The sequence below is a fragment of the Myotis brandtii genome, unplaced genomic scaffold, assembly GCF_000412655.1.
Source record: "Myotis brandtii unplaced genomic scaffold, ASM41265v1 scaffold412, whole genome shotgun sequence".
NCBI classification, from domain to species: domain Eukaryota; kingdom Metazoa; phylum Chordata; class Mammalia; order Chiroptera; family Vespertilionidae; genus Myotis; species Myotis brandtii.
Window position 1 is genome coordinate 1,148,929 of NW_005365832.1, and position 27,982 is coordinate 1,176,910.

At 40.5% G+C, this 27,982-nt stretch overlaps 1 protein-coding gene and 1 long non-coding RNA gene across 2 annotated transcripts in view; one reads left to right on the forward strand and one right to left on the reverse strand.

Annotated features, from left to right (window-relative positions):
- PLCL1 (phospholipase C-like 1) overlaps positions 1-27,982 on the forward strand; it is a 105,645-nt gene that overhangs the window by 48,669 nt on the left and 28,994 nt on the right. Inside the window, exons 2-5 of the mRNA XM_005873565.2 lie at positions 6,971-9,445; positions 11,907-12,110; positions 24,619-24,694; positions 27,045-27,154. Coding sequence (XP_005873627.1) covers positions 6,971-9,445; positions 11,907-12,110; positions 24,619-24,694; positions 27,045-27,154 — 2,865 coding nt within the window. The remainder of the gene's footprint in view (positions 1-6,970; positions 9,446-11,906; positions 12,111-24,618; positions 24,695-27,044; positions 27,155-27,982) is intronic.
- On the reverse strand, positions 15,669-27,739 carry LOC106727358. The gene is made up of 3 exons (XR_001363531.1): positions 27,503-27,739; positions 23,837-23,844; positions 15,669-15,678 (listed from the first exon to the last, which is right to left on the reverse strand). It is a non-coding gene; the product is annotated as an uncharacterized LOC106727358 (long non-coding RNA).

Consider the following 27,982-nt stretch of genomic DNA (forward strand, 5'->3'; position numbering starts at 1 on the left):
ATTGGGGTTAATTGAAAAGATCATGTTTTTGACTAGAATAATGGGAGTGTGAATGTCCCTTGTAACTGAATACAAAGTGAATTGTGAAGGACACAAGACATGATTGGTAAGCTTTAAGTGAGAAATGAGGCTTTCCCCATGAAAGCAATTGACATTATAGGAAAGCATCTACCCTTATGGGCCTGAGGGAAATGAAGCTGAGAATAGAAAGCTCATTGGTCAGTGGGATTTCATAATAAACAATTGCAGGTTTGTTCCCTAATGCTGGGGGTGTGCAGGGGACAGGGGACAGAAATGGCAGGTGTCACCAGAACAGCAGGATGAAGTGGGTATCTGGAGATGCAGGCTTCCAGGGCCATCATCTACATGGTTTTCTCTATGTCCAGGTCTCCTCATCTACTAGTATATGGACTTAATTGCCTCATTAAAAAGTAACACCACACAATTCCAAACAGGTGAAACAGTCTTTGATTCTACCTGTGAGCATTTGCAATGAAAGGCGAGTGATTTTATTAGGTTCTAATGATTTTACTCTTGGAATGAATCACAGAGATGAAGGAATATAGGAGAAGGTTCAGGAGAGGCAGTTCTTTGCTTTTCTCCACCGTTGTTGAAGAAACATCATCTAAGTAGGTTTGTTTCAGGTGTTAAATAAATAGCACTTTAAACACATAGATCGGGATATAGTGTTTCTTAACATTGTGGCTCATAAAAGGTATTTAGGTATGCTCCCATTTCTTGATACTCCCCACTTCTTTCCATCCCCTTTATTAGAAAGCTACCTTGGACCATCATTTCTTTCATTTAAAGCTACAGGAGTCACCTACTCTGCCATCTTCAGTTTTATGCACATTATATCCTTTCAGTGCATGTCCAGAATGACCTACATGAGATAAAAAATCAGATCTTATCAGTTTCTTCAACTCTACATTGTGCTAGTCCCTAGCATGTAGTAGGTATCTATCATTGTTGAATTAAGGAATGAAGAATGGAGACAAGAGGTCTCTCAATATCCAAGGTGGGGGCTCATTTGGTTTCTAGACTATATTGTCATAATCCTTTGAAGATCTTATGTACCAACCTTTTGTTTCTGAGTTTTGCTTGGAAGTGCATAAAACCAGAATGAATTAGTGTTCGGAGTTGTCTATAAGGACAGATATAACCCTTACGGTGAAAAGAAGGTTTACTGCCTATATTTCAGTTATCTTTTCATTATAATCTAACTAGAGGCCCGGTGCACAAAATTTGTGCACGGCGGTTTGTGTGTGTGTGTGTCCCTCAGCCCAGCCTGTACCCTCTCCAATCTGGGACCCCTTGAGGGATGTCCGACTGCCTGTTTAGGCCCGATCCTGGTGGGACGGGCTGTCAGACATCCCTCTTGCAATCCAGGGCTGCTGGCTCCCAACCACTCGCCTGCCTGCCTGCCTGATTGCCCCCAACTGCCCTCCTCTGCTGGCCTGGTTCCCCCCCAACTGTCCTCCCCTGTAGGCCTGGTCGCTCCCAACTGCCCTCCTCTGCCGGCCCGGTAACCCCTAACTGCCCTCCCCTGCAGGCCTGATCGCCCACAACTGCCATCCCCTGCTGGCCATCTTGTGGTGGCCATCTTGTGTCCACATGGGGGAGGCCATCTTGTGTGTTGGAGTGATAGTCAATTTGCATATCACTCTTTTATTAGATAGGATACATTTTTGTGAATACTTTTTTAAAAAAATATATTTTATTGATTTTTTACAGAGAGGAAGGGAGAGAGAGAGTTAGAAACATCGATGAGAGAGAAACATCGATCAGCTGCCTCCTGCACATTGACCGGAATCGAACCCGGGACCCCTCAATCCGTAGGCCGACGCTCTATCCACTGAGCCAAACCGGTTTCGGCGTGAATACTTTTTAAAGAGAACTCTTCAGAACTAAGTTTTCACCACCTCTTAACTAAGAGAGAAAAGCAAATGTCATGTTGAGAAATCTGGATTTCTGCATTATGAGACAGATTCCTTTTATTCACAATTTGACACCTGCTATTTTGATTGCTGTTCTTTAGGGTTTGGTAAATTTGTTCTGTTTTAACAAAGAGTCATTTTAAAACTCTTCACTTTTTAAAAAAACTACTTGTCAAAAAAAGGAAAAGAATATGTGACAATATAATTAGATGTTTAAACCTGCTCATCAGGTCAGAGGTAGGGATATGCGTGTGTGATGTTTTCTTTATCCTTACATTTTTGTACAGTGATTCAGTATACTCCTTTTGGTGATAAAATATACATAACATAAAATCCACCATTTTAACCATTTTTAAGTGTACATTTCTGGTGTTGGCTACATTCAGTTATTTTTTCTTCTGCTTCAGTATACTTTTTCCTGAAATTGTTATGTTAAAATAGTTCATAGTTTCATGATTGAGACCCAAAGCTGTGTGTGTATTGAATGGCAGTGTTGTGTGTTGTGAAGAATAGAGATTTTGTTTGTTGAGTTTTTGTTAAGAAACTTGCAGCATATCCAACTAAACTGGTCATAGAAAGAGAAAAACCAGTGGGAACTTAGGAAAACAAGCTTATTAGTTTGAATGTATGTGTGTTTTGTTCAATTTTAGTTTAACAAAATATGTTTAGGGAGCTGTAAAGCCTTCACTGCTGTATAGAAATATCATTTAATTATGGTTCCTAATAGTAGATAAGCAACAATGTAACAAATAAATGAAAATTTAAAAATATTTGTACATTTCCCCCTAATATTTTGAAATTATTTCTAAGATTTGAAGTCAACCCTTTCATCATGAGATTAGATAGAAATAATCTTTATGGTATGATATAGATATATTAGAAACAAGAATATAAGAATAAAACATTTGTCTATGACATTACTATTTATGAGACTTGTTGATTCTGATGATTAAACACTTTATATAAAGTATAGGTTAAATTAAGAAAATAATAGATCCAAAAGTATTAACTGAAAATGTTAAGAGACCATATAAACAAAATTTGGTTTATTTATTATTATTATTATTATTATTATTATTTTTATTTTGTTAAACCTCACTGGAGTGGAAGGGAGGGGGAGACAGACAGAGAGAGAAACATCTCTGTGAGAGAGACACATTGATTGGTTGCCTCCCGCATGCATCCTGACCAGGGCTAGGAATCAAGCTTGCAATCTAGGTATGTGCCATAGGCCAGGACACTTCAGTCCACAGGCCAACATTCTATTCACTGAGCTAAACCGGCTAGGGCTATTTATTTTATTTTTTAACCTCTTTAAAGGTGATACCTTTTGTGAAATGATAATTTGGAAACTTAAACATAGAATGTTAGGAAATAAGATTGAGCTCCATGCCAGACTTATTCTTGGACCCCCTAGAATATGAGGCTAAGCTTGAATTTAGGGGACCTCTCACAAGATGCTGTTCATCCTAATAAATTTAAACTTTTTGGAAGCTGCTCTAAGAGAAATGTGGGGAGGGAATTGGTACTTTAGCCTTTCCCCTTAATTCTAGAGTGAGAAAGTTTAGCTTCGCGATAAGTAGGAAGCTCCCACACTTTATAAAAATCTTTTGGATAGGCCTTCTGATTACTGGAGACAATTCAATCATCTCATAAAGCTCACAAGAGCATGCCTGAACTGAGAATAAACTTGGTTTCTCTTGGAAAGTGCAAAAAGTGCCTGTCTTCTCAATATACAGATAACTGCAATGGGTTTGTTCTCATTTCATCATCCAGTATGTTTTATATTTATCAACAAGGAAGATTTTTAACCAGATGTCAACTTTTTTCAGTTGGGGATATCCTTTGTCTGTTTACCTGAACAGTCTTCCTTCACCAACAACCTACCAACATCTTCTTGAGGGTAAAAAATATTTGAGGGTATGGGGCTTGGCAAAGGGGCCATGGTGGCGAAGATGCTCAGAAGGAGATTTGTAGTCATCCATCCTCCCTGTCCATTCTGACAGTTTCATTTTCCCTCCTCCTGACTCTTCAGAGCCATTGCATAGTCTGATCCTGAAAGAGCAGATCTAGAGGAAGCCGAGTCCTGAAACTCTTCTAGCATATTTTAAATAGAAGTAATCTTGGCTCTAGTCAATAGCAGACAAGCTAATTATTAGTTCACATGTGCTATGATCAGTTTTTTGCTCATTTGGGGCTTTGTAATAATTTTGGATTTTGTCCTTTGTGAAATGACAATCTCAGATCATATCTTTTCCACTGGTTCCAAGTTTTAAGGCATTTTTGGGATCCATTTTATAATCATGCAGAAGTTGTAAGTCAAAGCAAAAAACGAGTGTTATAATAAGGGCAGGTGGATTCTTTTGTAGGCTAGATATAAGACATTCATCTCTGGGAGGCTTAACTTACTAGGAGAGAAAATGGCTTGACTTAAGGAGATTTAGGGAGATCTCACCACAAAGAAGAGAGGCTTATAAGAAAAATCTCTTCTGAAAGCAGGAGTTCTGTTCTCATAAACAAATGGTGGCTCAAATCACGAGTAGAGCGTCAGACAGTGAAGGTTGGCATAATAACGCATAATAGTGCACAGGGTACAGGAACTATATACGTGCACTTAGAGGAACACTAATTTCCCATCTGAAGTTTGTTAGGAACTATTAGAGGTTTTATAACTCTGTTGACAATAATCTTATTTGGAACATGACCTGCTTACATAAAAATAAATTTTAATGTGAAAGCTCTCATTAGCTTAAATGACTAGTCAAATGGTAGCTCTAAAAGCTGAGTCACCGTCTAATTTACCCTTACAATTCACAGTTTCCCTCTCAAGTTTACTTGCTAGATTAATCCCATCTCAGCAGTGCCATTAGGCGCCTGCCTTGATGGTGTGGAAAAATACACACAAACATCTGATATTCCCGAGCGTGTGGGTTGTGACGAATTTAAATGTGTTCTAACAGCGCCTCTGCGTATAAACAGTTGTTTTTAACTTGAGGATGAGGAATTTGGCCACGATGGGATAATTAAAAATAACAACCCTCTGGAAAAGCAGGAGCAAAGTTCTTTAATGCCAGGGCTCCGAGAGGCAAGAGTCTGTCATCTACATTGGGTAGTTTATATCTTTGTCACTTTAAAAAAGGTAGGTATTTGAGTTCATGGATCAGCCCACCAACATTCTACAACTAAAGCAAAATTTGTTTCCTTTTCACGGGCAAGGTTGTAGTTAATGGACTAATAAATAATTGTGCCGTTTCCCAAGTCACTGGATAGGGAGGTTCTTACAGGCAAGACCACAATTAAATGAGGCCTTAGTGAAGAGATTCTAACCTGTTGTAAAGGATGTCGGTGAAGGAGGCAGCCTGGACTACTTTGGCTATACTTTTCAGGACCATGTGGCTGTTTTTAAATACTTTTAGTTTATTACTGAGCATTTGTCTTAGATGCTCAGAGGTCAGAATGAATAATTTTTTGATAATCTCCAATGTCCCGGTCTGTGCCTACTGATGGTCCTCCAATGACCACATGTATGAGCAAATGTTCCTCTTCCTTCAAAAAGAATGACCTTAGAAGCACTTACAGTTTACAAAGAATGTATGTGCATTTTCTCTCTTGAGTCTCATAATAACACTCCATTGTGGAGAAGGATTATCCATTCCTACTTAAAGCAGAAATAAAGATTCAGAGAGGGAAGCTAAGTGACTTACAAAGGTCATACTACTGAGTGGAATAACGACAATTGAGACTAGTTATTTTTGCTCCTTGTGCACTCTCCTCTTTATATGCTTACAAAATTGGGCACTATAAAATGCATGCAGGTGCTTTTGGGAAGTTTGTTCCTGGGAGAATTATCTGAATTGACGATGTGGTTGGGAGCGTTATTAACTTCAGTTCATGGTGTGAACAGAGGAACGTATAAAGAAATACCCTGTTTTAAGTGGCATGGGTCAGATGCTCAGTGCCAATGAAGTGGGAGTGATAGACACAGTGGACGGTCTAGGGCTCAGATGATGTCCATCATCTCATAATGAAGAGTATTCAGAGGACTGGACGTACAACTTAGGAACGACAGTAAGAAGGCCTAGATACACCCAAGGGGGAAATAGCCACAGGAAAGAATTGACCTGTATAAGATACACTAATCTGAATGGTTGAAATGAGCATGCTGTGTAGGGAAGGGTGAAATGGGTTGAGGAGACCGGGTTTCAGAGACTTAAGTTCCAAGCACACTTACAGGACTGGGGAAAGGCAGGATGCACGTGTTCCCTGTGATAGCTATGGCAGAAGGCTTTGAGACTTAACTTCCATTGGAAGGACCTTACAAGTTAGTGGAGCTAGTCATGTAGCTGCTTGGTTCTAAGCTGGGGCTCCTAACAAATAGCAGTAGACTGAGATGCAGGTGCAGTTCTCAGAATGTTCATTTCAATTGTGTACCTCGGTCTGAAAATTCACTCAAGCGGGAGCTATTGTCCACTGTTAGCTCTCAATCTGGCTTTCAATACCCTCATATTCTTCAAAATAGTTTGAGGGAAAAAATAATCCTTAGTTAAGCTATAGTGTAAGCCCTTTTTGTAATGTAAAATATGTTAAGGTTAAAATCTTTTATTTGAACTCATTTTATGTATACAACTTAAGTGGTTGCTAAGTACAAATAAGGAAAACTTTAAAAAGAAATCCAGCTCTATTTCTTTCACCCACCTACATGGACTCAGCTAGGTTGTCAAATTGCCAACATGTAGAGTTTCTTACGAAATTGCTTTAATGAGCAAATGAGTGATTTGCAGTTAGCTTAATAGTGCTTGATTTTACTTCAAAGAACACGCAGGCATTTGAAAAATAAGTATTTTTTCTGAACCGAATAGCATCAATTTTCTCAGCAGTCCTTCTTTTCTGAAACAGCGGAGAGGAACATTCTAGGCCACCCTCCGTCCAAACAACCTTCATATCTGAATGGAGTCTGAGGAGTCCACAGAGTGTTGCTGAAGGTCCCTGTTTTCTAAAGGCCATGGCTTCATTATTTCCCAATTATTTTGCAGGATCCTGCGAACCAGAAGGGTGGCGGCCGGAAGAAGACCGTGTCCTTCAGCAGCATGCCGTCGGAGAAGAAGGTCAGCAGCGCCAGCGACTGTATCAGCTTCATGCAGGCCGGCTGCGAGCTCAAGAAGGTGCGGCCCAACTCGCGCATCTACAACCGCTTCTTCACCCTGGACACCGACCTCCTCGCTCTCCGCTGGGAGCCGTCCAAGAAGGACCTGGAGAAAGCCAAGCTCGACATTTCGGCCGTCAAAGAGATCAGGCTGGGCAAGAACACGGAAACATTCAGGAACAATGGCCTCGCCGACCAGATCTGCGAGGACTGTGCCTTTTCCATTCTCCATGGGGAAAACTATGAGTCTCTGGACCTGGTGGCTCACTCGGCAGACGTGGCAAACATCTGGGTGTCGGGGTTACGGTACCTGGTTTCTCGAAGCAAGCAGCCCCTCGATTTCATGGAGGGCAACCAGAACACGCCCAGGTTCATGTGGCTGAAAACGGTGTTTGTGGCAGCAGACGTGGATGGGAATGGGATCATGTTGGAAGACACCGCGGTGGAGTTGATAAAACAACTCAACCCCACCCTGAAGGAATCCAAGATCAGGTTAAAGTTCAAGGAAATCCAGAAGAGCAAGGAGAAGCTCACCACCCGCGTGACGGAGGAGGAGTTTTGCGAGGCTTTCTGTGAACTCTGCACCAGGCCGGAAGTGTATTTCTTGCTTGTACAGATCTCGAAAAACAAGGAGTACCTGGACGCCAATGACCTGATGCTCTTTTTAGAAGCCGAGCAAGGGGTCACCCAGATCACTGAGGATATGTGCTTGGACATCATTCGGAGATACGAGCTTTCTGAAGAGGGACGGCAGAAAGGATTCCTTGCCATCGATGGCTTTACCCAGTATTTGTTGTCACCGGAATGTGACCTTTTTGATCCGGAGCAAAAAAAGGTTGCCCAGGATATGACCCAGCCGTTTTCTCACTACTACATCAGCGCCTCGCACAACACCTATCTCATCGAGGACCAGTTCAGGGGGCCGGCTGACATTAATGGGTACGTTCGAGCTTTGAAGATGGGCTGTCGAAGCATTGAGCTCGATGTGAGTGATGGTTCAGACGGTGAACCAGTCCTCTGTAACCGAAATAACATGAGCACACACCTGTCCTTCCGAAGTGTCGTAGAGGTGATCAACAAATTTGCCTTTGTGGCTTCAGAGTACCCACTCATTCTGTGCTTGGGGAACCACTGCTCGCTCCCCCAGCAGAAGGTGATGGCCCAGCAGATGAAAAAGGTCTTTGGCACTAAACTCTATACCGAAGCACCTTCACCGTCAGAAGCCTACCTCCCATCACCCGAAAAATTAAAAAGGATGATCATCGTGAAAGGAAAGAAACTGCCTTCTGACTCCGATGCTTCAGAAGGAGAGGTAACAGATGAAGATGAAGAAGCCGAAATATCTCGAAGGATGTCCGTAGATTACAATGGTGAGCAGAAACACATCTGGCTGTGCAGGGAGCTCTCTGACTTGGTATCGATTTGTCAATCTGTTCAGTACAGGGATTTCGAGCTGTCTATGAGAAGCCAAAACTACTGGGAGATTTGCTCGTTTAGCGAATCAGAGGCCAGCCGAATTGCAAATGAATACCCAGAGGATTTTGTAAATTACAATAAGAAGTTCTTATCCAGAATCTATCCAAGTGCCATGAGGATTGACTCCAGTAACTTGAACCCGCAGGACTTCTGGAATTGTGGCTGCCAGATTGTGGCGATGAATTTTCAGACGCCGGGTCCAATGATGGACCTCCACACGGGCTGGTTCCTTCAGAACGGAGGCTGCGGCTACGTGCTGAGGCCGTCCATCATGCGGGATGAAGTGTCTTACTTCAGCGCGAACACGAAGGGCGTTGTCCCGGGGGTGTCTCCTCTCGCTCTTCACATCAAGATCATCAGCGGCCAGAATTTCCCCAAGCCCAAGGGAGCGTGTGCCAAAGGGGATGTCCTAGATCCCTATGTGTGTATAGAGATACACGGCATTCCAGCGGACTGCTCGGAGCAAAGAACGAAAACTGTGCAGCAAAACAGTGACAATCCCATTTTTGATGAAACGTTTGAGTTTCAGGTGAACCTCCCCGAGCTGGCCATGATCCGTTTCGTGGTTCTGGATGACGACTACATTGGGGATGAGTTCATCGGGCAGTACACCATTCCCTTCGAGTGTCTGCAGCCCGGCTACCGGCACGTCCCCCTGCGCTCCTTCGTGGGGGACATCATGGAGCACGTGACCCTCTTTGTCCACATAGCAATAACGAACCGCAGCGGCGGGGGCAAGGCGCAGAAGCGCAGCCTCTCCGTGAGGATGGGGAAGAAAGTTCGAGAGTACACCATGCTCAGGAACGTCGGTCTCAAACCCATAGATGACATCTTTAAAATAGCAGTGCATCCCTTACGAGAATCCATAGATATGAGAGAAAACATGCAGGTAGGAGAAATCCCTGCTTGCCTCCCTGACCCCTGCTTACTTTGACCCCACTCTTACCAGTGAACACTGTGATTTGGTAATGATCTGATTCCTCAAATAATGATCAGGAAGGTGGAATGTACCCAATACCACTGAATTAAGTTCCGTTTTGCCTGTGATAAAGCAGATCTATTTTATGTTTCTAATTGTAATGCTATGTTAACTTTGGCACTGTAGAAAAATGCTTCAAATCTATTAAATATCCCCAGTATATAACTAAACTGATAGATGGGAATGTGTATATGAAATGTGAAAAGAATAAAAAATATTACATATAAAATATATATACATACAAACACATGCATAATCATTACAACTGTATATATAAAATATTTGCCGATATGAACATGGAAGGTAATTTGAAGTCATATAAAATGAGTGTAATGCCCATTAGATTTTGTTGTTTAAATGTACAGCAATAATAAATTACTCCCCACAAGAGCAACCAAAACTAAACAAACAAAATGAACTTGTTGAAAACTATTTAGTCTTCTCTTAGAAATGTGGTTTAATGGAAAGAATATACTAGAAGATTTTTTATTAAACTCTATCCCCTTGTGATCTTGAGCAAATTATTTTAGGTTTCTCATCATCACTTTTCTTCACATAAGGTAAGAAAAATGGTAATATGTACATTACAGGATTATCATGAGAATTAGATGAGAGTGTGTGTTAATGGCCCAGTCTCAGCATATAGAAATCCAATGTTAGTTTCCTTCCTTTCATTAGTATTTGTAACCAGAGATGGCTGTAGGCTTCTTTCTTCAGTATTATTGAATATACTTATTCACTGTGCAGCCATCTGACACCAAGTCCTCACGAAGTTCCCACGACATGTGGGTTTGCGGAAGTGGCAGCGGTGTATGCAGGAGAGGCATGTTCTTCAGGGCACTTTATGTGCCCCTCTAGCTAACAGTTTACTAGTAACTCTCCCCAAAAACCCTACTTTCAAAATAGAAATCCAGCTTGAAGTGGTTAAGTAATTGTCCAGATATTATAGTGAATAAATTGCAATGTTCAGCTTTAAATCTAGAATTGCCTGCTATGAATATCCATGACCATTCATAGTTGTTAGTCATGTGATGTCAAACTCCATCCCCTCGGTTGGTGAAAAGATTACTTTTACATTATTTCACAAAGAAGTTCTAGGATAGGCTTAAAACAATTTTAAATAGCCAAAATGCCAAAAAAATAATATGGTATGTAAATCACACAAATACTTAGATTATAAGGATTATTTAAAAATAGGCTCTACTGACTTTCTGACATAATTATATAACTAATATACATCCCTATATTACATTAGTTATAATTCAATTTTATATCTAACTTCATATGTTAGAAGTAGATTTTATATATTTCTATATAATTCTTGAAATATATACATTGCATATATTATGTATTTAAAATACATATTAAGGCCCGGCTGGCATGGCTCAGTGGTTGAGGCTCCACCTATGAATCAGGAGGTCACGGTTTGATTCCCAGTCAGGGCACATGCCCAGGTTTCAGGCTTGATCCCCAGTGTGGGGCCTACAGGAGGCAGCCGATCAATGATTCTCTCTCATCATTGATGTTTCTATCTCTTTCTGCCTCCCCTTCCTCTCTGAAATCAATAAAAATATATTAAAATAAAACACATATTAAGCAGAGTTGGCTATGGATAAAGTTTTTCCAAGTGTTATTGATAACTTATATCATCTCAACATAAAGTCTTTGGGGTTACAGATTATTTGGAGCCTCATCAGTAGAGAAATGAATACCATCATTGCCACTAAATCCATGAGGCACATACAGGTTCAGTACTGTTCACCATTAATAAAACAGAAGAGTTATAATTCTTATGACTTTAAATGAATTTTTGAAAGCCCATAACAGGGCTTTTAAATGCAGTTCTTCATGAACTGTGTGTTAGCATGCGCTTCTGCCAGGTGCTTTTCTGCTGGGATGACAGAGGAATACCATTGATGGTTAGTCAAAAGAGGACGGTATTTAATAGCCTGCTACCCTGAGGGGAAAAGCTCAAAGGAGATGCACTCCAGTGTGCCGCTGCTGACGTGTTTTAATGATCATCATGATACAAATCAAGTAAGACACTCATAACCAGCCAGTGCTAATTTGTGTGACGATTCCAGGGCTCTGCGTTGAAAAGCGCGGGGTGGCCTTGGGGCATAATCTGAGTTGCTTTGTGCATATTTGTGGCAGTTGCTAGAAATGAAGGAAGATGAAGTATAACAGTGAATTGGCTCTGGGTTACCTTGGTGCATATCACAACGTTTTTGGTTGGTTATAATCCAGTTCACTTTAAATTACATGTGCATTTAAGGGAGTGCTTTTAATGAATGCACTTGTGTGAACCTAGATGTGCTGGGGTGATGTGTCACGTGGTCAGGCGTGTGATTCCGTGTTTCCTTCCCCACAGAACGCCATCGTGTCTGTGAAGGAGCTGTGTGGCCTTCCTCCCATTGCCAGTCTGAAGCAGTGCCTGTTGACTCTGTCCTCGCGGCTCATTGCCAGTGACAACACTCCCTCCGTCTCCCTTGTGATGAAGGACAGCTTTCCTTATCTGGAGCCGCTGGGGGCGATTCCAGACGTGCAGAAAAAGATGCTGGCTGCTTATGATCTGGTAGGAAGTGATGACTGTAGTTCTGATCTGTGTGTGGCGGGGGGAATCATAGGAGGCGTTTTTGAGGGACTCTAATGAATGACACTGAGTGGTTGCCTTTGAAACCTGAGTTGGGGATGGAGGCAGGGCCAACCACTTGGCTTTCCCTAAGCCCCGGGCTGTGCTTTGAGCCCCGAGCTCCACAGGCTGCAAATGGAAAATCTCTTTTAGCAAAGAATGAATTATTGATTAAGTCCTCGAAAGCATCCATATCCCATCATCTAAATAACATTAGCTGACAAAAGAGCCATTTAATTGCTCTCCCATAGGGAGTGAACTTAATGAATGCTCCTCTGTGCTGCCTTATGATGGTTGAGGAAACATATTTTTTAGGAATTTATATTTTTAAGCTAATACTATTCTCTAATTTTCCTGAATGTGTAATGGATTTATATAGCAATTAAACTTAAGAATAACTATATTTTTCCATAAAAAATGAAGTAGCAAATAACAAATCAGAAAAATTTGTAATGTGTAATCCAGATAAATAAATATCCTTAAAATAGAAAGAGTACTTGAAAATTGATAAGAGAAAAATATGGGGAAGAAAATATTACATTAGTCAGGATCAAATTCAGCTTCATGAAACTAAAATGCAAGCCAATTATGGCTTAAAAATACGAAGTTTTATTCTCTCACATAAAAATCTGGAGACCTGCCCTAACCGGTTTGGCTCAGTGAATAGAGCAATGGCCTGCGGACTCAAGGGTCCCAGGTTTGATTCCGGTCAAGGGCATGTACCTTGGTTGCGGGCACATCCCCAGTAGGAGGTGTGCAGGAGGCAGCTGATTGATGTTTCTCTCTCATCAATGTTTCTATCCCTCTCTCCCTCTCCCTTCCTCTCTGTAAAAAAAATCAATAAAATATATTAAAAAAAAATCTGGAGACCAGCCATCCAAGGTGGCACTTTGGCAAAGTTCTCAGGAACCTAGGCTTCCTCTGGCTTTCTGTTCCACTATCCCTACCCCATCCTCACGGTCCAAACAGCTGCTGAAGCTCCAACCATAGCATCTACATTCCAACTAACAGGGAGGATAAAGAGGAACTATAGGCCATATCCTTTTCCTTTGAGGACATTTCTCTGAAATAGCATAGAGCCTGGAGTTGACACAAAGACACACTCAGATGTAAAGGATGATGGAAAATGTCTTTATTTCCAAATGTTCAACTGAAAGTCCATCTTTTCTGTTACTGAGAAATAAAGGGGATAACAAATAGTTTTGGATTCAAAGGTGAACGGGCAATTCGTGTGTTTCTTCTACCCAAAAATATAATGGAAATGTAAAAACTTTTCACCTTGAAATACGTTTTACATTAAAGATATTAAAGAAATGTAGTGACATACTTCCCCTCTCCATTACATTGGCATTATTTTTTTAAACAGTACCTCTGATAAGGAAGCTAAGAAAATTTAAGATACTGCCATCCATCTACTGCTAGTGGGAAGATAAGTTGATATAATTTAAGGGGAGAACAATTTGGAAAGAGAATTTAAAATGTTTATCCTGTTTGATCTATATATTTCCTTTCCAGAGAATTATTCTCTAAGCCAACAAACTTGTACATAAATATTTAACTTTTAAAATGTCAACATAGAGGGGTTGGTTAAATAAAATATAGTAAACCATGCCATGCACTCCGTTGAAACCGTTAAAGTCACGTGATGATGTAGAGAACGCATCTCTGTTCTGTGACAAACTCTGGCTCCAAAAACATACCTGACAGTCTTTTAACTGTATTTATACGTCTACACACCTAAAATGCTAGCAGGATATTATTAGTGGTTTTAAATAAGAGGGATTTTATTTTCTTGTGTACGCTTTTCTCTATGTATTTTTGTATTTACCTAACTCTCTACAATGAACCTGAGTAATTTTCCTAGTTGAATAAAAAGAAATGTTAAGGAAGAAAAGAATAATACTTGTATTTAACCATTAAAAAAACAAGTAGATAACATTTGGGATAAACATCCTGTAATGGAAAAAGAAAATACCCCACAGAGTGTATTCTGGTTATGAATGATGGGCCCTCTTATAAACTCTGCTCCATGGTTGCAGGAGGAAAAGTTCGCTTATTGCCTATATCTCATTTCCCATGAAATCAATTTTTCATCATAAAAATGGGAACTGAAAGCTATTCAGTGAATAGGTATATTGCCATCGAAGAGGTGAAATTAGGGTGCTAGTTGCCATAGAGACAGACAGTAGAAATCACTTATTCTTCCAATTCCCCTTTAAGCGAAGAAAGAAAAGTTATTGCTGAGCGGGAGCCTGGTGCCCTGGAGCTGGGCCTGTAATGAACAGCAAAGCACTGGACGGTGGTTGGCTGTGTCCATATCACATCCCTGAGGGTCCAGTGCTGTCTGGTTTTTCAGTTTTTCCTGCTGGACATCAGCCATTTCTCATTTAGATTTTTAAAATGCAATTTTTAATTGCAGGCATAGTATGGTTTTCCAGAGCTTAAAGTAAAAAGCCACAGTGGAAAGCAGAAATGGTTGTAATGATATCTTGGTTGATAGTTGCCTATGGAGTGATTTTTTTTTTATTTTGGTAGGGATTTGAGTGGAAATGTTCTTGTACCGAATGGTGCCCTCAGCAGACTGTGCACGTGATAAAAAACACCACTGACATCTCTGTGGTTATTTCTTAAGGGAGTGGGGTGGGTAGGGACAGATGTGTATCATGATGATCTTGACCTTGAATGTGAAACTGGATTTTTACTTTCTAGGATCTGAATTGTAACGGTTGGCATCTTTCATACTCTTGGTGTATTAATGTTAGTCTTTATTTAAAGGACGTCTCCTAAGATATTCAGTAGATCCTGAGTGATCATTTAAAATCGTAAATCAGAGCATGTCACTTTCCTGCTTTAAAATCCTCCAGTGGCTGCCCATTACAACGAAATGGGAACTCTTCACTGTGGCCTGTGGGTCCATCCATCATCTGGCCTTGCCCGCCTGTCTCCCTCCTCTCCCAGCCTCACCTTCAGACTCTCTCTTCGGCTCACTCTCTGATTCACAATGGGCTTTCTTTCTTCCTTTCCTTCATTTCCTTCCTTCCTTTCCTTCCCTTCCCTTCCCTTCCCTTCCCTTCCCTTCCCTTCCCTTCCCTTTTTCCTTTCTTTCCTTTCTTTCCTTTCTTTCCTTTCTTTCCTTTCTTTCCTTTCTTTCCTTTCTTTCCTTTCTTTCCTTTCTTTCCTTTCTTTCCTTTCTTTCCTTTCTTTCCTTTCTTTCCTTTCTTTCCTTTCTTTCCTTTCTTTCCTTTCTTTCCTTTCTTTCCTTTCTTTCCTTTCTTTCCTTTCTTTCCTTTCTTTCCTTTCTTTCCTTTCTTTCCTTTCTTTCCTTTCTTTCCTTTCTTTCCTTTCTTTCCTTTCTTCTTTCCTTTCTTTCTTTTCACCAGACCAAGCTTGTTTTCATCCCAGGCCATGTTATTTGTGGTTCCTTCTGCCTAGAAGGTTCTCTCTTGCAAGGATAGTTGCTTCATATCCTTTAATTCTGAGCTCAAGGGCCATATCCTCAGAGAAGCCTTCCCTGCCCGGGCTGGGTGACTCAGTTGGTTAGAGTGTTGTGCCGATACCCCAAGGTTGCGGGTTTGATCCCTGGTCAGGACACATACAGGAAGCAACCAATGGATGCATGAACAAGTGGAACAACAAAAACTCTCTCTCTCCTCCTCTCCTCCCTCCCTTCGTCTCTCACTATCTCTCTCTTAAGTCAATAAGAAAAGACAAGCCTTCTCTAGCCTCTGTTCCCACCTGTCACTCTATCACATAACTCTGTTTTATTTCCATCATTCTACTTGGAAGCTTTGAAAAATATTTTGCTTGACTTTTGTTTAATTTCAGTTCTTCTCCTTCGTCCCTGAATTTGAATGTATAACTTCGAGAGGGCAGAGACCCTGTCTGTCTCTCTCACTACTGTTATCTCTAGCACCTAAACAGTGCTGGCATGTAGTAAGTTATCCATTTATGTTAGTTGAATAAAAAGTAAATAAAAACATCTGTTCTTGGTGAAAATAGTGTAGTTCTCATGCTACAAATTAATGTGGTAGATCTTTAAATCCCACCTGTTTACCTCTGTGACACCAACCTAGCTAAATTTTTTCCTGTCTTATCCACAAAGTTACAAACCAATAGACTAAGGTGAAACTATGGAGACAGTAAAAAGACCAATAGTTGTAAGGGGCTGGGAGAGGTAGGAGAGAGAGAGAGAGAGAGAGAGGAGTAAGTGGAACACGGGGGAGTTTTAGGGCAGAAAAACTATTCTCTGTGATATTGTAGAAGTGGATACATGTCACTATGAGTCTGTAAACACCCATAAGGTATGCAGCACAGAGAGAACCTGGATGTAAGCTGTGGACTTTACCCAATAATAACGTATCAGTACCTGCTCACAAATTGTAATATATGCGCCACACTAATGCAAGGTGATACCAGTAGGGAAAACTGGGGGTAGGGTGGGGTGAGAGGGTACATGGAAACTCTTCCTTCCTTCTGCTCAACTGTTATGAAAACATAAAACTTCTCATAAAAAGTCTTTAAAAACCTTACAGACATTAATAAGAACTTATTTGGATGACTAAGGCAGAAGACAAATCCAGGGTTTATTGCCTGGTGGTGATGGTGGTAGGGGGCAGGTATTCTAAAATGAACAGCTTGTGTGTTCAGCCTACACTCAAGTTGCCTAAATGTTTATATTTCTCAAATATGGTAATGAACTATGTATATGCCATCCAAGAGAAAAAAGTTGTAACCACTAAAAAAATACAGAAAAGAACCTGAAATCATTCTGAACAGATACAAATGTTTGTCTTATTTCAGTATCAAAAGAAACGAATCAGGAAACCAGGTAACCTACATTTATTGAAAGCCAAACTAATTGTATCAATTTATACTATTGATCAAAAGGAAATAAATGAAACTGTTCTAGAAAACATTGACCCTGAGTTCATCTACACAGAATTCTTTTCTAAATTAGGTTTTCCCGAATGACCTCTGTTGACCCTAGCCCTTACCAAACTTCTGGCTAATTTAAGATTTGGAAATATTTCCTCTTAAGGGTTTAAAAGTCATTCAGTGTTAAAAGTCATTTTAACATTAGTATGGCAATTATAATTCTACTAGAGGCCTGATGCATGAAATCCGTGCAAGAGTAGGCCTTCCTTCCTCTGGCTGCCGGCACTGGTTCCCCTCTGGCACCTGGGACCTGGACTTTCCTGTGACACCCGGGACTCGGGCTTCCCTCGCAGCCCCAGCTTTGTCTGAAGGTCATCCAGAAGGACGTCCAGAAGGATGTCTGGTCTAATTAGCATATTACACCTTTATTATTATTATAGACTAGTGGCCCGGTGCACGAAATTCATGCACATTAAAAGGGAATTATTTAGAGGAACTATTTTAATATTGCTATTTGCCCTTTCTCTATAATAGAAGTGTCAGAGATGAAAGAAAATTAATAAAATGTATATGAAAATAACTCAGCCTCACATCCCCTGCCGTCGGGCGTCAAGTCCCCGTCCACCTGTGTGCGCTTTGCCATGCATGTAGTTCCGCCCACTCGAGCCTGCCCTGCACGCAGCCTCCTGCTGATCGGTCATTACGGCATGAGGGTGTCATGACCATTTGCATATTAGACTTTTATTATATAGGACTGTACCATCTGTGTTTAAATCAAAGAACCTAAAACTAAATATATCCGTAATAGAATAGGCTTATTTGTATGGCATAATTTCAGAAGACACCTCCATACCTCCATCCCATAGCTTATTTAAAACACATGGCTGCTATCTGCTCCATGGTACTTAAAATTTCAAAATTACAATTAATTCCTTTGAGTTAAAGATATTTTCTCTCTTTTACATGTATTTTAAAAAATGTTTTTATTGATTCCAGAGAGGAAGGGAGAGGGGGAGAGAGAAACATCAATGATGAGAGAGAATCATTAATCGGCTGCCTCCTGCATGCCCCCCACTGGGGATTGAGCCCACAACCCAGGCATGTGCCCTGACTGGTCAGCCACTAAACCACATCAGCAGAGCAAGATTTTTTATCTCTTTTAAAATGCAGAAAAAGTCTCCATGATTAATAGCACATTAGGTTATCGGTAATTTGTACCTTTGATTCTGTCCTATAAGCAAGTTTTTACCTGGGAAAAGTAAGAGATCCCAATGACAAAGGGTTCTCCAAGTCTGGGTAAGGTGAGCCAGCGATTGCTCCTGTAATTACGATTTTTCTTGGGAGCAGTCCTGTCTACAATCTCCCTTAACACACTGAATGGGTTTGTAACTATGTAAATGCCCAGCTGGTATTAGTGCAACTGAAGCAGAGGTGACTTTCCTGATATCGAACACGTGTCACAGCCAGAGATGGGATGTGACAACTTCTGAAAAGCATGAAAGCAAACTGGGAATGTTATTGATCAATAATCCAGGCAAGTAGAATAGGCCCTAAAAGTGAGCAGTGAAACTGCTGCCCCCTTGCGGGCTTGGAACTCACAGAGGAGAGCTCTGGGCGCTATAGACTGCTTGCCACAGTGCTGTCTTGGTGACTCTGGTCCTCAGGAAACTTGTTAGTAACTGTCCCAAAAACTTAATGTAAACTCAGAGCACCATTTCTGTGACTTGCCCTTTACTGCTCTGTGATTTTTTTGGCCCAGGTCTCTGAAACAATAAACGTCACTTCCCCACTCTGGACTTTCTCTAAGAAATATCCCACTGAAGCATGTATAGTAAAGGCGGTGGGAGGTACCCCATGCCCTGTGTTCCAGTAGCTTACATTCAGGACAGACGGCTTGGTGAGTCCAGCCCGGACCTAGGAGTCTGGGATTGGTGATCTGCTCATGTTCCTCACCATTTAATACACGGTCATAATGGTGGGTGACTACACTGGACAATACTTAGCAATTTTTAGCAGGATAATGTCATAATTTGTTTGAATAGGTTTGACTTTTTTCTTTCTACAATGGTGTTTTTATGCATGTAGACTGAATGTTATTTTAGAAGCTCATCTCTAGTCCCAGCCCTAACATTTTACTCTAGTCACATTTCTACATTTGATGATAGAACATCACTGGGGTGTCTAAAAAACAAACATATACCCTTTCTCTTTAGATAGCTGAATTTACTTTTCTAATGTTCTCACCTGTCTAACTTTTCATGCATAGTCAAAAAGTATTTGCCTAACATATTTGGTCCTTTAAAATGTTTTTAATTAATGTGAGAACTTTTGGACAGTTAGTGTTTGAATATAGCATTCAGAGGAGGAATGGTCACAGGGGACTGCAACTGGAAAAAATAAGCCCAAAGCATTTTCTGAAGGTGACTTCTGTGTTGACTTATTTATCATTAACATAAAAGTTAAAACTTTACTATGGTAAGAGCAACAGATTTTCTGAAGTTAAAGAAGAAATCAAAACATTCTAGAGAACGTGAGTCAAGGGTTACTTAATCTTTTACTAAGTCAGTTGGAGTGGGATGTGGAGAGCATTTGTGTTAGCACGACCAGGAATCTAGCAAAAAGAGCTAATTGCTATCTTTAATCACTCTTGCAATGGAATCAATATACTGGCAGGTATCCCAATTAATCAAACTATAATGAGTTGGGTTAAATACATTCTCTTCTGTCAGTATTATACTGAGATATATTGAGTCTCAAGATGGGAAAAAGTTGTTGGTATGTAGCTTTGCTTATTGAAATTAATTTAAATTGTAATTAGATAAGGAAAGATACTCTTCTTCCATTCCCCTCTTTCATTATGAAATATATGTGGAAATTTTGTTAATTGGCATTTCAAAAACGATGTTGGCTTGTGTAGTAATGGAACCCGGAGAAAGAACAGCCTGCGGGCATGTGCCCATCCAGAGCACGTTATTGAAAGACAAGATGTTGAACACTTAGTGCATTGAAACTTCCTTTACTTATGGGCGTGGCAATGACTTCTGACACATTTTCTGTATAACGCGGGGGTATTGTCAGCACCTCAAAGGTTGACAACATCTCCACTTGGTACCAAGTTCCCAAAGACACTAGGTATCAGAGACATGTTAATAAATATTTCGGGCCAGCTTATTGTGGGATATTGTGCCTGTATCCTCAAAGTTCACTTTACTTTCCTGGATATTCACGGTCTTGCAACACTTTTAGTTAAAGGCAGTGTGGGGCAGTCCTGCAAATCTGGAGAAGGTTCATGAAGGTTAGTCACCTGGTACTTTTATGAATTAGCTAAATTTTAATCATAGCTGGATAAAATCAAACATTTCTAATGATTAATCAGTAGATAGCTGACAACTGTTGGAAATAGAACAACTGGAGAAAAAAGCAAAATGATCCCTGTTTTCAGAAAGCAGCTCCTGGGAGCTCCTGTTGCTATCATGATGTGGAGGCAGGCGTCCTTTAGCCTGCTCCATGCAAATCCGCTTGTCCTGCGCTGTCATAGGCCAGGCTTGGAAATGTGACTCAGAGCTGGTCCCGGGCCAGAGAATACCCATCACATACACCACGGCAGGGGGTGTCCGGTCTGCTTGCACATGTTCTGACCTGTGTGTGTTCTTGTTTCACTGAAAATTAACACCCTTGATAGAATTGACTTTGCTTAAAAACAAAATCTATTAACATAAAAACAAAATCTATTAGCATCGCTTTTATTGGACTTTCAAAAGAAATTAAAAATGAAAGTGTCTTCAGTCTAGTTAGCAAAGATAGTGCAACAGCAGTCAGATTTAAAAATGTGCCAGGTTTAATAAAATCCAAGTCTTATTTTAAGCAATCTCAACAGCTGAGCCACTACAGAACCAAAAACTAACACCCCATGTTTTGTTTAGAAGGAAGGTAAGGGATTAATTATTTCACTGTTTTTAAGGGGAGGGAACAAACTAGGTCCAGAGCAGATTGGATTTCTTTATTGACTCACACATTCTTCTGTGATTGATTTTCCAAATTTGATAACCCCTTTCTGAAAGAGCAGTAGACATAAGTAAGTGCAGTTCTTTCTAGGTTTCATAGGAAGAATAATTATGTTGGTTGATGCACGTTGCAAATTAGACTTGGAGGGAGAAGCAGTCATGGCAAAAATTATTTTCCTGATGCTTTATTAAGTGTTAGTCACCCACTTGCACTTGTAATAGGAATTCTGAACTGCAATATAATATTCATATTACAGAACAACTTATCAGCTTCAGTCTGCTCCTCAAGAATACCTGGCTTCTAGACTTAACTCTTTCACTAACTAGCTGTGTGGATTAGATAAGTCTGTTTGAGGCCCTGTGTTTTCATCTATAAAATAGGATTGCCCATGACAGTCCTTAAAGTGATTTCTAACTATACAGTTCTGTGGTTCTAGGAATTCAGATATAATCTGTGAAAGGTTTATGAGTCACGCTGTGATGGAAGTTCATCTTTTCAATAACAGTAAGTAGTTACATGGACTCTGCAGTGATCCTAGGCAATTAGTTAAATTCCCTACGGAGAAGAGCAGGAAGGACAGCCTTTTCACACAGATTGGATAGTTCAAGCTGTCTCTGAGGAAAAGCATTACTGTTTTCATTGTAAGTAAATGATTTAAATCTTAACTGATAACCTCATATACCCTCATGGAGGACATCTAATGCATAAAGTAATGCCGCCCTTTACCTGGATAAATCCTTTTAGATACAAAGCTATGGCAAGGAAATAAGATCCATTGGGAGATATGCTGTCACTGAAGCAAAGAAAAGCTCTTTGTGTTACAACAGGCAAAGGCAGCTGGGAGCTGGCTGAGACATCAGATATGCACACAGGCAACTGCCAGGTTCTATCCATTGAGCTGACCCAGCGTTGGCTGCCTGGTGTCCTGCCTACCAGCCAGGGGGTTGCCCGGGGACATGCTTCTCACCTTCTCTCCTTTGCTTTTGCACCTGGTATGTCATTTCTGTCAGGATCTGTAGACCTAGGAAGGAGATGAAACTCACATAAACCATTTTCCTTCCTGACAACTGAGATAAATTACTTAGCTGTGGAAAGGTTGAAATTGTTCATTTAAATGTGGCTTGGAAGTATTGGTACATTTCAGCCATCCATCTTACTTGTTTTCTCTACAACCACTAAAGTTGACAGTTGACTGTGGAAAATAGAATAAAATTATTTTTCTCAGCACAATGGAAAGTGTTATCATGGAGAAGATCAAATGCTCTTGTGAGGAAAGTGCACATGAGCAAAAATGTTAAATGCTGACAGTATCAGTGGTGAGGTATTTTAGAATGAAAGGTGTGACTTTTGCTGGCGGATTTCAGGTTTTCCTTAGAGAATGTCACAGAGATGCTCTTTTGTGTTGACGGTAAATCCCACTGTGTCTTTATGAAATGATCTGTTAGACGTGGGGGAAAAAACAAACTTCTTACAATGTGGGGTTAACAAGTACTTACTTGGAGATTTTGAAGAGAACTGGAATCATAGAATTTGTTGTATGTTTTGGTCCTGACTTCATTTTACCTCAAATAAGTAGTAAAGTTTTTTGATATTGAGTGTTATATTTTCTATAGGGATGACTCTGTTGAAAGCTTTATACTTATTTTTCAGTACTTTACCTGAATGGAAATGGAGAGCATGTAAGGTTATAGAAAAATGGAGGAGCCTGGAAAAAAAGACTAGAAACAAAAAAAGAGATTAGAGCTCAAAAAATATAATTATGGATTTGAGAAGTGATAAATAAAATATTTTATTGTGCATGCATGTGTGGGTAATAGATGTGTAGAAGAAATAAGTATTACAAAGTAAAATAGAAAAAAGGTAATTATATAAGCGCATAGGTGAATCTGGGTATATAAAGATGAATAAGGTAAGTTCCCTGCTCTACTGGAATTACAGTTTACTGGAGAAGTGGAGGGTGGGAGGTAATATAGGTAAACAATTAATTGTAATTTAAGATAGAAAAAAATTGTGAGCAGACTAAAGAAAATAGAATGTACTGGGAATTTGGAGGTAAAAGAGGGAGGGAAGGGAGAATCAGGACAGCGATGGGAGAGGGGCATTGAAGTGAGCTTTGAGGCCCACTAGGATTTGACCAGGAGAGAAGGGAATAGGACAGGGGAGAGGCAGAGACTGTAGGTAAAAAAGGAGTCGTTAGGAATGGGTTCCTGAGGGAAGCCGGGCAGAGGTGGGGCTGAAAGAAGAGGACACTTGTTCTTGGGTTGTTACAAAGAGTTTTGGGATGCAGGAAGTGTATTCTTTTTATTCTCAACACTGAGAAGACACTTAGTAAAATCCTGCAAAGAAAACTGGTCAACAAATCAATAGTGTTTTGTTTTGTTTTGTTTTTTTAAATCAGAGAATGCTATTGCATATTCTCTACTTAGAGCAAAATCAAGAGAAATGAATATTTCTTTTGCATTTGAAAATTTGTGATCATAAACCACTTGATATTTGGAAGCGATTCTACAGCATTTGACATAAAAAATGTCTTACTCAAGACTTTTCATCTCCACTTTGCATCCTACCTTGAACTAACTCCCTTCAGAATATTGAGCCAGACAGATAAACATGGAATAGTCTGATGAAATGGGACAACATTTATTGAGAATAGAAGAGTGGCCGGAAATTCAGGAACTCTTAGTTTGCCTATTGGTTGACTTTCTTTAATCATTTCTTCAAAAGGGCCCCAGTCCCTATCTTTCTGGTCAAATTTTTACCTACTATCATCTTTTCCCATCTTCACATACATATTTTTCTTTTCTTTATCTCTCTAACAGTTGCCTTATTTCCTCTACTTCACTCAGTATATTATTAAACTCTTAGACATATTTGCTTTCTACCCAGTTATGGAGGGCAGGGACAACCATTTCAGTGTTGGTACCTCAAGCTCTGTTGAGCTGCTGGCTTTGGAACCTGACCCACTTCTCATTATTGCCAATGGAGCCAGAGCCCTTCTAGAGGGACAGCCAGAACTCGGCCAACTCCAAGCTGACAACTTCATTTATACATTCCGGGACCTGACCCACTTCTCATTATTGCCAATGGAGCCGGAGCCCTTCTAGAGGGGACAGCCAGACCTCGGCCAACTCCAAGCTGACAACTTCATTTATACATTCAGCAGTCCTTGAGCTCATCACTAAGTGATTCCCTGTTCTGATTCCCATTGCTGTTGTTTCAATGACACTTGCCTTGATGTTGTAACCTTTGGGATGAGGGAGTGGAATAAGAGGTGTTCATGGATGCCATCTGAGGCTTAAAGAATGTGCATGAATTCAGCAGTTACTTGTTTGACATCCATTGTGGGAGAGGCAGGTTGCATAACTAGAGCAATCAAGGTAGGTGACTCTAGCTGTGGTGTTAAGTGGGTGGGAGTTGGAGCAGACGTCATCCTTCCCTCTCCCATTTCTCGGGGGTAAGGCCAGGGTGCCCCATTGCTGGCCGTATCATGTAGGTCTCTGTGCGCACTCTTTCCAATGAGCCAGTGTAAGGATCTCTGACAACCACCTTTCTGATGTTTGTTTTGTGACAGATGATTCAGGAGAGCCGGTTTCTCATAGAAATGGCTGACACAGTCCAGGAAAAGATTGTGCAGTGCCAGAAAGCAGGTAATCTCCGCCCACTCTCACCCTCCTGCCTCTATTCTGTTTAGAAATCATCATGATCATCTTGGCAGATTTTTTTTTTAAGTTTGTGTTCCTACTTCTAAAAGTCAAATATTTTCTGGCTTTAACTTTTTCTATCTTAAATTATAATTAATTGTTTACCTATATTATCTCTCACCTCTCTCTCCAGTTTATCCTCTGAGTTACACTTAAGTCTTCGTTTAGTACAGTGTATATATGGGGGGTGATGTCTGAAGATTTCTGGAGAGGAGGGGGTTTCTGAATCTGCTTTTGTGGGTTTGGAGCCTATCAAAACCTTTTTCTACTGATATGAAGCTATGGGTCCACACTGCCTCTTAAGAACCACTTCATTTTACAATTGGAAACATAATCCTTTTAATCTTCCGGGCTTTTACCTCATTTACTTGTCCTCATTTTAGAACGTTCTTTCTTTAAGGACGGGATGGGCCCCATGTCTGTGAGGGCCTGCCTCTATTTATGTGTCTCTTTACCCAAAGCCTGTACTTGCATTTTTCTTGGATCCATGTCCCCTTGGTCCGCACACACAATAATGATTATGATGAGGATGATGGCAATAATGACAATTGCTTGATATATATGCATATGATATACTAATCACTACATTATGTTACTTAGTCCTCATAACAACTCTGCAAGGTAATCATCATTATATCCAAACTACACATAAGGCATCTGAGATTCTGAGAGGTTGAGTGAATTACCCAAGATCCCATATTAAAATGTGGTAGAGCTGAGCTTTGCACCCAGACCATACTTTAACCAAAGAACTTATATGCATATGAGCATAGCCCATGGACACAGACAACAGTGCGAGTGAAGGCCTGGAGTGGGGTGGGAGCCAGGTGGCAGGGAGCAAAGGGGAGTAAGTGGGGTACATCTGTAATACTCTCAGCAATAAAAATAAATTTAAAAAAATTAAAAAATAAAAATGGTGCTCTACACTGACTTACCAGCAGGCTTATATGTTTCAGTTGACTGGAAGCACAAACATAATATTACCAAATACTTATTTTATTATACTCCTAGTGCCAGGCACTACTTTGAGAGCTTTATATGTGGTGACTCATTTAATCTTCACCACAATCACTTGAGGTAAGCCTTCATGTTATCACCATTTTACCGATAAGGAAACTGACTCGTGGAGTTTCAGAGACTCACTTGTGCTCACATACCTGGTAAGTGGTGGAGCTGATGTTAGTTAGCCCCGGCTTCACAGTCATGCTCTTACCACCTGCTGTTTGAGATGTTAGCACCAGGAAAGTTACTGTGGTGTTAGCTGCATTAGTCAAGGCAAAGCAGCTGGAGCAAGTAGGGTGGTGGGTCACCCCTCCCTCGAGTGGGCTGCTTCCAGCCCATGTAGATAGATGTTCCCGGTCGCAGGTCTCTGCAAGCTTCACTCTGGGAAGTTATGTACCGCAGTGGCCCTGCCTGGAGGTCATCCTTCAACAAAAGACCTTATTAGTATGCTCAAACATGTCAGAATGTCTAATCTGGAGAAGAGAAGACTCGAGTGGACTTTAATATCTTTCTTAAGATATTTAAAGGGCTTCTCTGAGGCAATGAGAGTAGACCTTGTTGGTCTGGGTCTAGGTAGCACCAAGGAATGAATCGAAATTCCAAGGAAGAGAGACTTTGGCTGGGTATCGGTCATAGCTATTCAAAGGTGGAATGAGCTGCCCAGAGAAAGGATGATCCCCATCCTTGAAGCTCTGAGACAGAGGCTGAAGGAACAGTTGATTGCGGTGCTGTTTTTCATAGTATTCAGCGTGGGAGAATGGTTGAGCTAAAAGTCACTTTCAGGTCATTCCCAAATCTGAAACATTTGGGTGTTTCCAGGAATGCTATCTTTAAAAAATCTTTTTATTTTAACTCAACATTTATTAATTACCATTGTTATAGATGTGGGCTCCAGGGCCTACTGTCAAGCCACAGGGTCCATAGGAAAAGAGAGGTATTTGCACCCATCACATATGGTTGCCATTCACACATTACACCATTTCATATGAAAGCCAGGCAGAGGACAAATAAGATGGATGTAACCTGTTGGAAGAACTTGCTTCTCACCTTCTCAGGTCTATGGCTCCTGGCTCTTTAGAAAGTAATTTAGTCTAATGCATTGATTATTGTTGTTTTTCCCCTAAGAATAGCCATTTGATGGGGATTAACAGATTGGGAAGGTGTGTTTAATTTAGGGATTTAGAGATTATAAGGACAGGAATGGGAAATTATATTTTTACTGATAATATTTTCGTAAAATGCCTCTTTTTCTTCCAATATATACTAAGAATTCTTACATGTTCTCTTTTCAAAGGGATGGAGTTCCATGAGGAACTTCATAATTTGGGGGCCAAAGAAGGCTTGAAAGGAAGAAAACTCAACAAGGCCACTGAGAGCTTCGCGTGGAACATTACGGTACTGAAGGTAAGCGAGTGCCCAGGGGCCCCTTTCCTTTGTTTCTCTCCCCATCTCGCCAGCGGGTAGAGAAGCACCCGTGGTTAAATACGGTGATTTGCATTTTTAGTAACATGTGGCCTAATCACCAGGTCATGCTCTAAGTGTTGGGGAGATGCTTGCTGGGATTGACATGCCTCTGCCCTGATAGGGCAGCGAGGACAGCACAACCTAATTCTATTGTCTGGTGTGTGTGTGTGTGTGTGTGTGTGTGTGTTTACTCACATACCACTTCTGTTCAAGTCAGTACATTTGTTCTTGTTTGTGAAAAGAATAAGTCCAGTGCTCGCTTCGGCAGCACATTACTAAACTTGGAACGGCATAGAGAAGATTAGCGTGGCCCCCGCGCAAGGATGGCACACAAATTCGTGAAGCATTCCATATTTTTTATCAAAAAAAGAAAAGAAAGAAAAGGCCAAATGTTGCAGGAGAAGGACCCAATTCAAGTGACTGGAAGAGCCTTAGCTTTAGAATAGCTGGAGCCACTTAGGGTCATGTTTATTTTAAGAACAGACTTTGTAAATACATTTATTTTTGCAAATAGCTTTGGAAGTCATTTTCCTGAGATTATCATCTGCTCTACTGAAAATTACTTTCAGGGTTTTAAGTAAAGATGATACCGGAATAATTTGTTTTTGATATTGTGATAGGAGAAAAACAGCCACAATCAAAATTAATCATTGCTGACATTGACACATACTGTGTGTCAGGTGCTGTTTTATAAGATTCATACGAATTAGCATTTTAATACAACAACCCGATACTGTCATTATTCCCATTTCACAGGTAAGAAAACTG